We start from the raw sequence: 16907 nt of genomic DNA, 5'->3' as shown, positions 1-16907 counted from the left end.
ACCACTCCCAAAATTTCTGGGTTATAATGGGAATTGTATTGGTTTTAATGTACACTATAATGGTGTCTATTTGATGGATTCTGTCGGTGGGATGTAATATGGCAGATGACAGCCAAAAGAACAACAGTAATTCCTATTGGAATAATGCCAAAAACAAAAAGGAATTTTGTAATGGTTTAATGGAAACTGTAAGAATTTCTGTGATTTTTTTTCTGTATTTTTTTTGATACTCATACTGTGCTGCACATTATTGATAATACTGAGCTGAAGCTTGACTTTGCAAATTTAAAATCGCGAATCAAATCGCAATCACAAATATGTAAAAAAAAAATGAGATATTTTCCCCATATCGCACAGCCCTAATCAAAAGTGTTAGTAATCACCCCAAGTTAGATATCAGTTGAAAGCTTAAAACCTCAAAATTCATCCTCTGAAAACAATTTTGAAATCGGACATTGGAAATGCGTTACCATGGAAATAGTACTTTAAAATCTTTTGCCGGTCTCCTCCCCCTAAGTGGGTGGTTTCAAGTGTCATATTACAAAATGTATTACAGTATTTTACAATCAAAACTTTTTATAATCTTGAAAAAAAAAAAAACATATCGTTGGAAAGGTCTGAGTTTTAAGATTATTTGTAATAGAAGTAATATTGACAGAGAAAGGTAGACATTTGTGATAGAAAAATGCATAATACATTTTTTTTAATGGCGTTTGGGTGTCACCATGTGGCTATTTGTGGTATAATGAAGTGGAGAGTGTTCTTATGATTTGAGTGAAGTAATGCTTCCATGTATAATACTGTATATATTTTATGAACTTTTGTAAATGTAACATCTGTCTAGGGACTGCGGGTGGAAATTAGCATTTTTTGCTATAACCTGGCACATGACATCTCTTCTTTCTTAGACTAATGTTTTTTTGCATTGTCCCTGATTAAATATAAATAAAACTCATTCAAAAAAATCGTTCACGTGAAGCTTGCGGCGGGTAAACGCCCACTTTACAGCAAACAAAGCAGCGAGACTGTACTTTTTTAAATGTTACTGTTCGCTTCGCGCTGAGAGGAATAAGATTTGAATTACCTCATAAAGAAGAATGAAGGCTTGACCCAGCAGAAATCATAAACATGAGTAAGCCTTTTTTATTATTAATCTTTTTTTTATTATAATAATTATAATGGCCAGTTTTCATATAACTTGTACACATTTTACTAGTTAGACGTTTTCCAAAATATAATTCCTGACTAAATGTATAATCAAGTGAAACATTATGAAGTTTAATTTACATCACCTCAATGTTTCACGATACCAGGATGTTTTTTTGTGTGTGTGTGTGTGTGTGTTCTAACGTATAACATAGACAGCAATACAATATAAAAGTAATATGAGGTATGTGCCAGGTATGTGATGTTCATTTATATATTTCAACATGACACAATACCAGTCAAAACTTTTGAACAGTAAGATTTCTAATGTTTTTGTAAAGAATTCTCTTCTGCTGACCAAGCCTGCATTTATTTGATCCAAAATACATAAAGTTGCATTTGCTAAAGCAGTAATATTGTGAAATATTTTTGCTATTTTAAATAACTGCTTTCTATTTGAATATATTTTAAAATTTTATTTATTGCTGTTATCAAATCTACATTTTTAGCATCATTACTCCAGTCTTACTCCAAGTGTAACAATATACACTATACCATTCAAAAGCTGGGAGTCAGTATATATAGAAATGAAACCTTTTTTAGCACACAAGTGATGATAAATACAATAATCATGTTACAAACTATGCTGTTCTTTCAATTAATAAAAAAAATATATAATAATAATAATAATAGTAATTTTTTTGTAGCAAATCAGAATATTAGAATGATTCCTGAAGGATCATGTGACTGGAGTAATTGCTAAAAATTCAGCTTTGAAAGTCAGCTTTGATTGTTCCTAACAAACTGTTTAACTGCACTCGCAAGTGAATCTCAAGTTATTTTGTGGGATAATTAAATATATTCTAAATAAACTACAAACATATAAATATATACATTTATTTTGTCCTAACATTCTTTATTGTAACTCTTCCCTCTCAGTCACGCACCTGGCTGAAAGGCTCATTATGCGGGCCTTTGTCTTCTCAGGTGTGAATGACACAAATATTCATGGTCAATCACGCCTACTCGCATATGCACTTTTGAAACAAAAAGTGTCTTAGAAAATTTAAATCAATCTATTGTTTTCTGTGAGTAAACAAGATGATTTTCACATCATTTTGAAGCAAAAATTCTAGGATACAAGCTCCAGACAGTCTTGTGAACCAATGTTCTCTAGGTGTTTTATGACCTTATTTCAGCGACTTGAAAATTTTTAGTTTTTCCACTAACCACGCATAAACGTTGTTTTCTCAAAAACACAATCATGTACATACATGCTATTTACATATTATTGTAGCCCAATTTGTACTGATTACAGTGTTATTAGACTTTAGCCATGTATATGTTTATAAGCAACTGAAAAAAATAATAATAATAAACACAAAAGTCAGGGCATGTCAAAACTTCTCCAGGCCCCCAAAACACCCTTAGACCCCAGAGGGTTAAACTGAACTAAGCTGGATGATGGCATGACTGAATTCAATGATAAACTGAAAATTGAGTGTTTACTATTGTCATTTTGCATAATTGACACACTATTTTCCTATTCAATACTGTAAAGTGCTTTGACACAATCTGTATTGTTAAAATCACTATGTAAATAAAGGTGACTTGACTTGACTTTCATAAAAGGTCATGGTTCAGTTAACGGAAAGAGCATTTTCTAATTCCTTTATTTCAATATTCTATAAAAAGGAAATGCACTGACTGGAGAAAAGCCCCTGTAAACATACAGAGGATAAGCCATTTGGAGAATGAATGGGTAGAATGCATGAATGTCTTTGGGCCAGGACTCTAATTAAACTTGTGAAGTTTGGGGCAGATTGGACCTTGTATGTTTGAGTTAGAACTTCCTTTTTTATGTCGAAACATCAAAATTTGTCTGGCCATGACAGACATGCCGTTTAATGGAAACTCACAAACTTCACAATTTAGCATCGCAAATGCCTTTAGATTAGACTAACTAAATATACTGTTAAATCTATAGGAGGAATTTGTGAAAGTATGGAAACATAAAAAATAAAAACTTTAAAATAGCACAAAATTTGCTGAGAAAAATCTGAATGACTGACTTCCTGTTGGGTTCATGGTATAGCTCTAACAGACTTTTTTGTAGGTGTTGTGATGTTCCATGTGCCTACCGAATTTCATTAATGTATGTGAATGTATGTCACGTCTGTTGTAATTGACACATTCTGACTGATTACTGCCAGCTGGTGGCACTATGACCAAGACCCACCCATGTATTCAGACTGAAGTCTGATCGAAATCAAATGATAAACTTTTATGAGCCTCTTCCTGTTTTAATTTTTTTTGTCATTGATTTAATAACTGACCATGGCAAGACCATTCCAGATTTATCATCTCAGTGTATTAGTATAATGTTGAAGTTGGGTGTAAATTGCACAAATCCCTCGGAGGAGTATTTAAAAATTCAGACCAAGCTGCCAAGGGTTTTTCCAAGCAGGAAAATCTGATCATGCCCCCGAGCCACACCCCCAGCACTTATAAAAAAAAATAAATAAATAATAATAATATATACAGTATATATATATATATATATATATATATATAGATATATATATATATATATATATATATATATATATATATCATCACATTAAAAGATATATCTTATATTTTAATAATACAAACTACTGTCCTGTAAAAATAATAAGCAACATTCAATAATCATTATAATATAATATTATATGATATAATATAATATAATATAATATAATATAATAATGATGCATTCGGACTTGCGTTCACTGACCTAATAAACTCTTTTGGAGTCAAGCAATATGTCACTGGGCCCATTCATCGTTTTAATCACACACTAGATTCGTTATATCGCATGGAATCGATCTTACTAATATAAATATCGTACCTCAAAGTGATGATGTTACTGACCATTTCCTTGTACCGTGCATGCTGCATATAACTGATATTAACTACATGGCTCTGCGTTATCGTCCGGGCAGAACTATTGTTCCAGCCACCAAAGACAGATTCACAAATAACCTGCCCGATTTATCTCAACTGCTCTGTGTACCCATAAACGCATATGAACTAGACGAAATGACTATAATACATATAATACATTATAATTCATAATACATTAGAGGCTGTTGCCCCCGTCAAATTGAAAAAGGTCAGAGAAAAACATACTGTGCCATGGTACAACAGTAATACCCACTTTCTCAAGAAAGAAACTTTTAGTCTTGACCGCAAATGGAGAAAAACTAACTTGGAAGTTTTTAGAATTGCGTTGAAAAACAGTATGTCCAGCTATAGACAGGCTCTAAAAACTGCCAGGGCAGAGCATATCCACAAACTCATAGAAAATAACCAAAACAATCCAAGGTTTTTATTTAGCACAGTGGCTAGTAGGTACGCAATATCGCGTTCATTATCGAAGGCGATTCATCTGGGATAATGAACGCGATATTGCGTACCTTGTCAGTGAACTACGGCTCTGTCTATTAAGTGCCGCTCCATTTGAAAGCAGGTGATGGCGATTTAGCGCTAATCAGGGAACCGGCTTTACTGACTAGATACACATGATCATATCGTTCGATATATCTCCCAGCCCTAGTGGCTAGGTTAACAAATAACCAGATGCTACCCAATCTAAATATTCTGTCACAGTTTAATAGAAATTACTTTATGAATTTCTTCACTGATAAAATAGATCAAATCAGAAATACATTAAAAAATGTAGATTCTACAGCATCTAATACTTCAGCTTCATTCATCACACCCAAAGACAAACTGCAGTGCTTTACAACTATAGGACAGGAAGAGCTAAATAAACTTATCATTGCATCTAAACCAACAACATGTTTATTAGATCCTGTACCTAAATTACTGAAAGAGTTGTTACCTGTAACAGAAGAACCGCTTCTCAATATTATTAACTCGTCATTATCTTTAGGTCACTTCCAAAAACCATTCAAGCTGGCGATTATTAAGCCTCTTATTAAGAAACCACAACTAGATCCAAGTGAACTGGCAAATTACAGACGCATTTCAAATCTTCCATTTCAGTCTAAAATTTTAGAAAAAGTTGTGTCTGCTCAACTGTGCTCCTTCCTGCAAAAAAATGAACTCCATGAACAATTTCAGTCAGGTTTCAGGCCCCATCATAGCACAGAAACTGCACTTGTCAAAATTACAAATGAGTTGCTTCGTGTCAGACCAAGGCTGCATGTCATTGCTAGTTTTACTTGATCTTAGTGTTGCATTCGACACCATATATCATGACATACTCATAGATCGATTACAAAACTATACAGGTATTCAAGGGCAGGCTCTAAGATGGTTTAGATCCTATCGGTCCGATCGCCACCACTTTGTTTATTTAAATAGTGAGTCATCTCATTTATCACCAGTTAAATATGGAGTGCCACAAGGATCTGTCCTAGGTCCTCTGCTATTTTCAATATACATGTTGCCCCTCGGTAATATTTTTAGAAAATACGGGATTAATTTCTCCTGTTATGCCGATGACACTCAACTATATATCTCAACAAGACAAGATGAAACTTCTAAATTATGTAAGCTAACAGAGTGTGTTAAAAATGTAAAAGATTGAATGACCAATGATTTTCTCCTATTACATTCAGAGAAGTAGGGGTGTGCCGGTACTAGTATCGGTACCGAACGGTTCCCGGGCAAATTCCAAATGGAAGTGATCACCCCTATCCCCTTGGAGTGGGGACTTTGGAGTGAGCAGGGCACGTGCGTGCCATTATTACCTAGTATAGCAAATTCCACTAAAGGAGGTAGAGCTTTTTCGCATTTGGCTCCCAAACTCTGGAATAGCCTTCCTGATAATGTTTGGGGTTCAGACACACTCTCTCTATTTAAATCTGATTAAAGACACATCTCTTTGGTCAAGCATTCAAATAATGCCTCTCATAATCTTGGACTGCAGTTATATCTGATCAAATGTGCATTATTATTCTTTAGCTTGGGTTAAATAAATTAATTTTACTTGGTTGAAATAGCAGAAGCTTTACACAAGCTTCAGTCTGGTTCCAGAACACCTGAGAAGAGATGATGCCAACCCCTCAGAGGACCTCAGATGATGCCAACTAGGGCTGTGCGATATGGGGAAAATATCTAATTGCAATTTTTTTTAAAGATATTGCGATTGCGATTTGATTTGCGATTTTAAATTTGCAAAGTCAAGCTTCAGCTCAGTATTATCAATAATGTGCAGCACAGTATGAGTATCAAAAAAAATAAAAATAAAAAAAAAATACAGGAAAAAAAAAAAAAATCACAGAAATTCTTACAGTTTCCATTAAACCATTACAAAATTTTTGTTTTTGCCATTATTCCAATAGGAATTACTGTTGTTCTTTTGGCTGTCATCTGCCATATTACATCCCACCAACAGAATCCATCAAATAGACACCATTATAGTTTACATTAAAACCAATACAATTCCCATTATAACCCAGAAATTTTGGGAGGGGTTCTATATTTTTATTATAATTTTTTTTAGCAGGCAAGATTATAATGGTATAACTACTTTTACAGAATTAACTTTTTTAGATTTATTTTTTATAAATAAAGAACTGTATTCCTTAAGTCAATTTTTAAAGTATTACATATGCAACATTGTATTTGGGAGTGGAAAATGTGCTGAATGTTTCATTTCATCCAAGTGAAATTAGCAAGCAGTTAGACTGAATTTACATTCGTTTTAAACGCAGAGTCAGGCGCCTCAGACTGCCAGATGCGCTTATGGAGATTTGCGGTGCAGATCCGCGCGCGATTATAACCGTTCGTTACGAAACAGGCTGCGTGAGTGCGGCAAGTGTGAACGGTTCGTCCATGACGCGGGATTCGCCTCACGAGGGGAAGAGAGGAGCGAGTGTGAGAAGCATTCAGAGACGCAGGCTGTGTGTGCGGTCTTCTGAATTGGGAATAGCGAACATGCATTATAAACTTATTTCAAATTAATCTGTTGAGGATATAAAATGCGCAAGATAACGTTCATGTACTAACAAAAACATCTAAGAATGTATCTTTTATTCTCCAGTACTGAAAACAGAACCTATAAGGGAGCTCTTGATATGCATTGTTACGCGCGTAGACCCTGTAGACACCATAATCCCACTATGTCTCTGTACCGCTTTCTGTGTTTTTTTTTTTAATGGTGGGCGTTTAAGCAGTTGGCTAGAGCAGAGCTGATTGGGGAGAATAGATGTGCACTCACTCTATTGGTTAGTTAAGACTGTCACTCAAGGCTGGCAGTCATGCATATGTTCTGGAACAGAGTAATATCGTGTCTACATCGCAGGCTTTTGCGATTTGCAAATCGCAACGTCTCAAATCGCGATTGGATTTCGATTATTCGCACAGCAGTAAATTGCCAACTATAACAACATACAGAACTACCAAATTTTTGCAATAAGTTTGATTGCATCATATAATAATTACTGTTAACAGTGTTCATCGTCTGTTTGATTACGTCTTTGATTTTTTTACATTTCTGCCATATGTAAATAAACTGACAGTCACCGCTGATAAGCTACTACTAAATATTGTAGAAACTTAATTTTCTGTAAAGTTGCTTTGCAACGATTTGTATCGTAAAAAGTGCAATACAAATAAACTCAAACTGAATATAATATAATTATTATTAAAGTACCTGCCAAAAGTTTGGAAACATTACAATTATGTATGTTTACCAAGGCTGCATTTATCTGATCAAAAATAAAGCAAAAACAGCAATAGTGTTAAATAATTACAAATTAAAAATTACATTACTTTTCAGTATCACATTATCTTTCAGAAATCACTACAATTTGATTTGATGCTCAAGAAACATTTCTGATTATCATCAGTTGAAAACAGTTGTGTTGCTTCATATTTTGTGATACATTTCATTTTTCAGGATTCTCTGATAAATAGAAAGTTCAATGAACAGTTTTTACCGTACTTGCATTCATCAAATATATTCATTACATTAAAGCATTTATAAAATATAAATCCTTTTTAACATTTTAAATATCTTCATTCACTTTTCATCACTTTAATATATGATGAATAAAATGATTAATCTCTCTCTTTTTTAAATCTTACCACAAATGTTTGTGCACAAAAATGTTAAGCAGCAAAATACTGATTTTTAATACTGATAATTATAAATAGTAAATGTTTCTTGAGCAGCAAATCAACATATTAGAATGATTTTTTTCGAAGGATCATGTGACACTGAATCTTCTCTTTTTAAACAAAAACAAAAACAAACAGCAGTGAATCGAAACTGAAAACACAGTACTGCAGGGCTCACGCATGTCTTACGCATTCAACCTTGAGACACATGCATTTCAACCAATTCACACGCTCTCACCTTGCATTTCTCATGCTGAGAAGTAAGGGATAACATGTCCCGCTATATACAATTAATGGACAATTAAAGTTCATAGCTGTCTTGAGTTATATAGAGTTAAATGGCAGCTATCAGCCAATCAGAAATTAGAATGTTGTTGTTTCTGCGTAAATTATGTGATCCCGCTGCTACCGGGTCTGTAACAGTTGGGCTCAGTCCCTGTTTGCAGTCATCAGAAAAATCGCAAAGTGTGTTCTGTCTAAAGATTAAAATCTTAGAATTCAAAAACAGTCGTTACCAGTCGTTTTCACAAAGATTTTTTAAACGTTTAATAGTTGCGACTGACACCTGTGATTGTAGGTGCACAAAAAGTATTCTCGTAGCTTTGTATAATTGCGGATGAGCCACTGATGTCACATGGATTGTTTTACAGATCTCCTTTCTACGTTTCTGGACTTGGGAACATTTCAGTTGCATTGCTGTCTAAGGAGGGTCAGAGAGCTCTCAGATTCCATCAAAAATATCTTAATTTGCGTTCCGAAGATGAACGAAGGTCTTACGGGTTTAAAACAACATGAGGGTGAGTAATTAATGACAGAATTTTTTGGGTGAACTAACCCTTTAACATTGCAAGTTAAATCGTTTTATTCGTTTTTATTTCTGCAGTTGAATAAAGTAAAACAGCTTTAATATGTCAGTGATTTTCTCTTATTTTAAATATATTATCAAGAATTGTTTTTATTCTTTTATTTAAAATGAAATTTGGCTCCAGATGAGCCAACTGAACAGCAGTGTTTAATGTACATAGTCAAGTCAAGTCACCTTTATTTATATAGTGCTTTTAACAATACAGATTGTGCCAAAGCAACTGTACAGCATTAATTAGGAAAAGTGTCAATGATGCAAAATGACAATAGTAAACACTCAATTTTCGGTGAAAGGCAGTTCATCACTGAATTCAGTGATGTCATCATCCAGCTCAGTTCAGTTAAAATAGTATCTGTGCAACCAAGTCGATGATGTTGCTGGAAATTATGTGTCCCCATACACATACAGTAAGATTGCAGAATTTGCCCTGAGCATGTATGTCAAGCTCTGTGTGTGTGTAGCACGTCACACTATAGCCTATATTTATATAATTACTTAACAACCTTTGCCAATTTTCTGATAGTACTAAGCAATCTCAAATTCTCACCACCATTCATAAAGTTACCAGGCGAGTAACATGTTTCAGCGCTGAGTCTATTCACATTTGGTGATTTGAACCATTTGAACCCTTTTATCTCTCCTGCAGATGGCGCCGCGAGCTACAGCACTCTCAGGATCATTCCGTTTCTAATGATGTATTAGAAAATATAATTTTTTCTCAGTTTATTTGGTTAACTACTTAAGGCCATTTTGCGATTTTAATTATCATGCATTAACCAGCATTACCCTGAGCATGCCCCCTGAAGGACTGAAACAATGAAACAACTAACAAAGTGATTTAATACCAGTAGTTTGGCCTGCTCCTGCAGCAGCTGTTGCTGAAGGATTTCAAGATGTCTTTGCTCCTCCTTGAGCTGCCGGTGGATAAACTCCTGTAAAACAAACAGTCAAACAAGTGTTTAGCTTAAGTTCTATGTTACTATAAACGTGAGATATCTAATAAAGTCACCTGTTCAAGGTCAATCCTTCTCTTTTCCTCCTCGGCTCTCCTGCGCTCTTCTTCCTCTTTACGTCTAAGTTCCATTTCTTCTTTGTGTCTCTTGTCCTCCTGTTCCCTGCATCTCTGCTCCCGCTCCCGCTGCCGTCTCATCTCATATTCCCGTCGTTGTTGCTGTGAGAAGTTGAGTCTTTTTTTCGCCATATTTTTACATTGAATGTTGTCCAAACGAAAATACTGAATCTGTGCATGTTTTTCTTATTTTTTCTGAGGACAGCTCGATTACTTTGGGCTTTGCAACTTCATGTTTACAACAGGCATGTGTGTGACAACTAATTTGATTAACATATCAACTAAATTTTGCAACTTATTAGTCTACTAATCTAACAAATCCCCAGAATACAATCAAAAAAACTGTAAAATCTGTATAAGCAATCTATCTGAAATTGCTTTATCTATGCATCAAACAGTCAAATCCCATATTGAATGCAGCTAAAAAATTTCACATACATGTAATTTGCTTGCCTTGCATTATGATCATTATACATTTAAACTTAAGTGGTGTTCACTCAATCAACATTAACCCGTATAGACATACTAAAATCAACCGAATTAATAGACAGCACAGTACCACTAAGAACAAACTCAATATTAAAACAGAATTCCACCAAAAAAGTTTGTTAACATATGTCAGCACGTTGTGACGCTGTCACACAAAGACACGTTTTTACCGCTCAATATATATTAAGTTGGTTTTATATTTATTTACTTGAGTTTTAATGGTTTTACATGTTGTCTTTTTGTTGTCTCATTTTAATCCTCTTAATCATTTTAATGTGTGTATGTCTTTAAATGTTCATGGGTTAATATGGAAGTAGACCAGTATAAAGCAAGTAGCATGTCAAACAATCATTCTATTAATTTATTCATTCTACTTTTGTTGTTTGTCTTATCTTTTAAAACACTTATTTTACCTCACACAGTGTAATCTAAACCCATTTAAAAATTGTAACCTCTTCTGATAAGGATGAGCGTTACAATGAAAAAGAATTGTTGTTTGTTGCCACCGCAACCACCTGCACTTCCATTTTCTCCAAAATAACCCCCACACACATGCACACACACATTCATGCAGAACAGTATAAGCAAGACCAAGACAAAAATCCTATTTATATTGGAGACCAACCTCCTCAAGTCGTCTTCTTTGCTCCTTCTGCTGTTCAATGCGTTTCTGTCTCTCAGCCAATAACTGGCGCTTATATTCCTCTTGTTCTCTGAGTTGCTGTTCCTGGAGGAGCTGTTGTCTTCTCAGTGCTTCTGAACGCTCCTTATTCTCTTGCTGCAACCGAATGAAGTCACGTCGCAGAGTAGATTCACCAGGCACATTCACTATAGAACTGAGGGTGAGGGGACACATCAGTAAGACTTGCAACAAACCACCCAGGAATACACTGAAAGTTTCAAGATACATCTGAAGCTAAGTATGTGTTACTTTGGGAAAAAAAAAAAAAAAAATGTTTTTGGCAAGTTTTGTGATACCTGGGCTCTCCTTCCTGTTCTTGTGCTTCTTCTCCCTCTTCTTCGCTTCCACTGTACTCATATTCTGTCTCATCTGAAAGGAGAGAGAAATTAATCATAAAAATGTTAAATTTGCTTTCAAAAAAACTCCTGCAAAATTCTTTGTTAACTCAGCTTTACAATGTGAAATAAAACACTACAAAAATCAGATAACAGAATAACACAGGGAGTTGGCAAACTTTATATGTATTTGTACTACATTATATACAGTGGTATTGGTATTGCCTATGTGTTTTACAACCAATGCTAATTAACAAAGTTTACGCAGTCTGATCCAAAGATGCATACAGGCATGCATGTACAGTATTGTTCAAAATAATAGCAGTACAATGTGACTAACCAGAATAATCCAGGTTTTTAGTATATTTTTTATTGCTACGTGGCAAACAAGTTACCAGTTGGTGCAGTAGATTCTCAGAAAACAAACAAGACCCAGCATTTATGATATGCACGCTCTTAAGGCTGTGCAATTGGGCAATTAGTTGAAAGGGGTGTGTTCAAAAAAATAGCAGTGTATGCCGTTGGCTGTACAAACTCAAAACTATTTTGTACAAACATTTTTGTTTCTAGGATTTAGCAATCCTGTGAATCACTAAACTAATATTTAGTTGTATGACCACAGTTTTTTAAAACTGCTTCACATCTGTGTAGCATGGAGTCAACCAATTTGTGGCACCTCTCAGCTGTTATTCCACTCCATGATTCTTTAACAACATTCCACAATTCATTTACATTTCTTGGTTTTGCTTCAGAAACAGCATTTTTGATATCACCCCACAAGTTCTCGATTGGATTAAGGTCTGGGGATTGGGCTGGCCACTCCATAACATTAATTTTGTTGGTTTGGAACCAAGACTTTGCTCGTTTACTAGTGTGTTTGGGGTCATTGTCTTGTTGAAACAACTATTTCAAGGGCATGTCCTCTTCAGCATAAGGCGACATGACCTCTTCAAGTATTTTGACATATGCAAACTTATCCATGATCCCTGGTATGTGATAAATAGGCCCAACACCATAGTAGGAGAAACATGCCCATATCATGATGCTTGCGCCACCATGCTTCTCTGTCTTCACTGTGTACTGTGGCTTGAATTCAGAGTTTGGTTCAGAGTCCTCACAAACTGTCTGTGGCCCTTGGACCCAAAAAGAACAATTTTACTCTCATCAGTCCACAAAATGTTCCTCCATTTCTCTTTAGGCCAGTTGATGTGTTCTTTGGCAAATTGTAACCTCTTCTGCACATGCCTTTTTTTTAACAGAGGGACTTTGCGGGGGATTCTTGAAAATAGATTAGCTCTACACAGACGTCTTCTAACTGTCACAGTACTTACAGGTAACTCCAGACTGTCTTTGATCATCCTGGAGCTGATCATTGGCTGAGACTTTGCCATTCTGGTTATTCTTCGATCCATTTTGATGGTTGTCTTCCATTTTCTTCCACGTCTCTCTGATTTTGCTCTCCATTTTAAGGCATTGGAGATCATTTTAGCTGAACAGCCTATAATTTTTTGCACCTCTTTATAGGTTTTCCCCTCTCCAATCAACTTTTTAATCAAAGTACGCTGTTCTTCTGAACAATGTCTTGAACGACCCATTTTCCTCAGGCTTTCAAATGCATGTTCAACAAGTGCTGGCTTCACCCTTAAATAGGGGCCACCTGATTCACACCTGTTTTTTCACAAAATTGATGACCTCAGTGATTGAATGCCACACTGCTATTTTTTTGAACACACCCCTTTCAACTAATTGCCCAATTGCACAGCCTTACTAGCGTGCATATTATTAATGCTGGGTCTTGTTTGTTTTCTGAGAATCTACTGCACCTACTGGTAACTTGTTTGCCACGTAGCAATAAAAAATATACTAAAAACCTGGATTATTCAGGTTAGTCACATTGTACTGCTATTATTTTGAACAATACTGTATGAGAAACAAAAAGAAGCTTATTGTGCAAAGCTTATTGTGATTATTGGATTGCAGGCACTACAAATAATGTTTAGTGAAGTTTTGTTCACACATCAACTGAAAACTGCAGACTTAAAGATCAGTTTTGGGACTTAAGTCGATTTCTCTCAGTTCATCAAAATTAAGCCAAAAAAATCAAGAAATTTATATCAACCCAGCACTTTCAGGAAACACTTTCACAGCACTGAAAATAGTTTTACTATTTAAAAAAACATCCTGTTTAGAATCCTTGTATTAAAGTGTCTAACCTCTCTCTCCTCTCTTCTTACGAGTGCGGTCAATGTGGTCTTTGAGCTGGATGCGGACATGTCGCTCGTTAGGTTGGTCTCTAATAAAAGGATGTTTCAACAGTTGCTCTGTAGAGGGGCGATGGTTGTAATTCTTCACCAGGCAGGTTTCAATGAAGCTGAAGAACTTTTTGGACCTATGGAAAATAGGAATAAAATAATACAGAGAAAAGCAGAGACTGGTCTATTAAAGGGGTAATTCATTAATAATTGGGTTTTTAAATAAAGTTGGCTATCTATGCAGTGAAAAGGCTATTTTTTTTATTAATCGGTGCTACACAACTAAAGAATGCATTGCGTTCATATTCTGCTGTTCTCTGGCCACGGATTTGCCTGTCTTGTCTTTTTCTTGCAGGACCCTGTACGTTATAGTACTAATTTAGTTTTAATCCTTTAATCACCACCACAGCTTCTTGTCTCCACTGGCAACATGCACGATTTGTGTTGATTGCAAGTGACGTCACAGGTAGCAGAGAGTGCAAGTAGCGATTGCAAGTGACATCGTAATTTAGTTTCTTTTTTCTTGTCTTCGCCACCTGGCTACTGTTATAAAATGTTGGGAAATTCACACAAAAAGTAATAAAAAATTAAACAAAATAAAAAATAAAGACTGCAAGTGATGTCACTAGCGGAAGCACAAGTGTCTGAGAGTGCAAGTCTGAGAGTGCAAGTGCAAGCCTGCAGCCAGACCCTCTTGACACTAAACCCGCGCTCGCTCGTCCTTGTCTGCACGCACACATGCACTGTCACGATCTAATGCACTGTAAATGCAGGATTTTTTAAAAACAAATAGGCCTACTGGAACGTAAAAATTCAAAATCGAACATTTTCCAGAACAGGATCAAATTAAGTACTGGTCATAATACTCGCATAAAATGTTTAATGTGAAAAAAGCGGTTCACTGACTGCGCAGCACAGCCACAAGCGCCACAGTTACGTTTGGGATAATTTTATTTTTAATACTATAGTGTCATTTGAAAACATTGCAATTGCGTTTTAAAATACAACAACGAGCACCGCGAAGCCATTTAAAGAGGCGCATTCAGTGGTCTCCTTGACGGGGAACAGTCAACAAATTAAAATGATCTCAAACGTACAGCGCGCTCCCTTCATTTTATCAAATGATCATAATCACATCTATTAATTTTACAGTCCTGCTACTAGCATTTTATTCAGACTAAAACCCCTTTAATTCGGGTGAGAAAGCTTTTTTTCTGAGTGGCTTTTGCACATAATAATAATACTGCTGCAGACGCATTTTGCAGCATTAAGGTTATTAATTGATCGTTAATTTAAACAACGATCGATCATGGAAATGATCAAATATTGCCATCCCTAAATGCAAATGAGTTGAATGGCTATTGTCTGCATCAAACCATGCTTCCGAACAAATGTCATTCACCGTTCTGGACTGCTCCAGGACAGCTCTGTCTCTGAGCACGGTGCTGTCTGTGAGCGGGGCGGAGTAACGGAGCTCTCAATCACGCTGCAGTGTTTGTGAGAGCTGCCACCTTCTCCACCCCATTTACAGAGTAAAATTCTCTGACTATCTTTATCTCCCAGGACTGTTGTTGAATCTTCCAAAAGTTTTGGCTTGGGGTCCTTGCGGCAGCAGCACTTTCCACCGCACCAATAACACGGGGCTGCCCGCCGTCGTGCCTGAATTTAAATTAGCGCTACTAAACACGAATATCGGCCGATATATTAAAAAATTACAAATATCGGCTCAATATATATTGGCCGAACAATATATCGGTCGAACTCTAACTGGAACAATACAAAGCTGACTGAAAATCAGTGATCTTACCCTTCAATTTGGACAACCAAAAGTTTACCGGTTATAGAAACAACCAAAAGATTAAAGGGATTCTTAACTAATAAAGGCTCATTTTTGCACGGTTCCTTGCACAATACAATTCTATGCCCTTAAAACACTTTTAACATAGTGCATGAACACATTTTGATGTTGGCATTTCAAATAAGCCTGAAGGACTTTATTAGTTGGATCAGGTGTGTTTAACTGGGGTTGAATCTAAACTCTGCAGGGCTCTGGGCCTCCAGGAATTCAGTTTGACACCCCTGATGAACAACAACCAGTGTTATAAAACACTGCCAGATTCATATTCATCTGCTCTTTTAGCATCACTCACATTTCAGCTTGAAAATATTGCAAAAAAAATAAATAAAATAAAACTGGAGAATGGGCTTCAGGATTATAAAACAGAAGGATTACAAAAGAGGTTTTTATGACAGAAAAATCTTGGTAATATCTGACATCATCAATGTGGCTCTTCTGTTACGAGTGTGACTGTGGAATTTAAATATCAAAAATAGTAAAAATAAATAAATAAAAAAGCCAAATATGGAGAGGAAACCTCAGGACATTGACTCACCACTTCTTTGATTTGAGCCGTGGAGGAGGATTTCTGGGAATGAGGAAAAGGGCGCGCATTGGATGCATGTCACACAGAGCTGCAGAAAGAGACGGGAAAAGATAATAAAAATTAGCCCATCAGTACAACAAAAATAAACACACTTAAGTGTAGCTTTAGCCAGACTTGGGGAGAAACAGAAAACTTGAACCAGTGCATTCAGGATACAAAAAAGGTAATTGTAACAGACACATTAATAAAGATGTAACAATATAATTTATTTTTTCTTTTTATCCGAGGCTGATCTCCATTCTGTGAAGGATAGACTTACAGTCTTTACAATGGCATGCACTGCATTAAGGTCCTAGATCATGTAATTTTCATAGCAACTTTCAAAACTGTTTTATGGCGTGTTTGTCTACTGTAAGTTTTTTACAATAACATTATATATATTTCAATATTGTTATTTTATTTTTAAAAATAAGAACTAAGAAAATTACAAACAATAGGACAAATACAATAGAACAAAAATACAAATCAAAAATCTAAATCAAAAAGATACA

General features: G+C 35.6%; 1 protein-coding gene across 4 annotated transcripts in view; it reads right to left on the bottom strand.

Annotated features, from left to right (window-relative positions):
- The window catches only part of LOC109111140 (mitogen-activated protein kinase kinase kinase kinase 4-like), an 89128-nt gene that overhangs the window by 46566 nt on the left and 25655 nt on the right, over window positions 1-16907 (bottom strand). For all 4 annotated transcript variants that reach the window (XM_042756323.1, XM_042756308.1, XM_042756317.1 and 1 more), the window contains exons 9-14: window positions 16366-16444; window positions 13934-14109; window positions 11682-11754; window positions 11329-11539; window positions 10155-10316; window positions 9991-10077 (exon numbers count right to left, since the gene is read on the bottom strand). In XM_042756323.1, coding sequence (XP_042612257.1) covers window positions 9991-10077; window positions 10155-10316; window positions 11329-11539; window positions 11682-11754; window positions 13934-14109; window positions 16366-16444 — 788 coding nt within the window. The remainder of the gene's footprint in view (window positions 1-9990; window positions 10078-10154; window positions 10317-11328; window positions 11540-11681; window positions 11755-13933; window positions 14110-16365; window positions 16445-16907) is intronic.

This window comes from Cyprinus carpio, chromosome A1 (assembly GCF_018340385.1).
Source record: "Cyprinus carpio isolate SPL01 chromosome A1, ASM1834038v1, whole genome shotgun sequence".
Taxonomy (NCBI): Eukaryota; Metazoa; Chordata; class Actinopteri; order Cypriniformes; family Cyprinidae; genus Cyprinus; species Cyprinus carpio.
The sequence above is the reverse complement of the archived record's forward strand: the minus strand, read 5'-3'. Positions and strand labels throughout refer to the sequence as shown.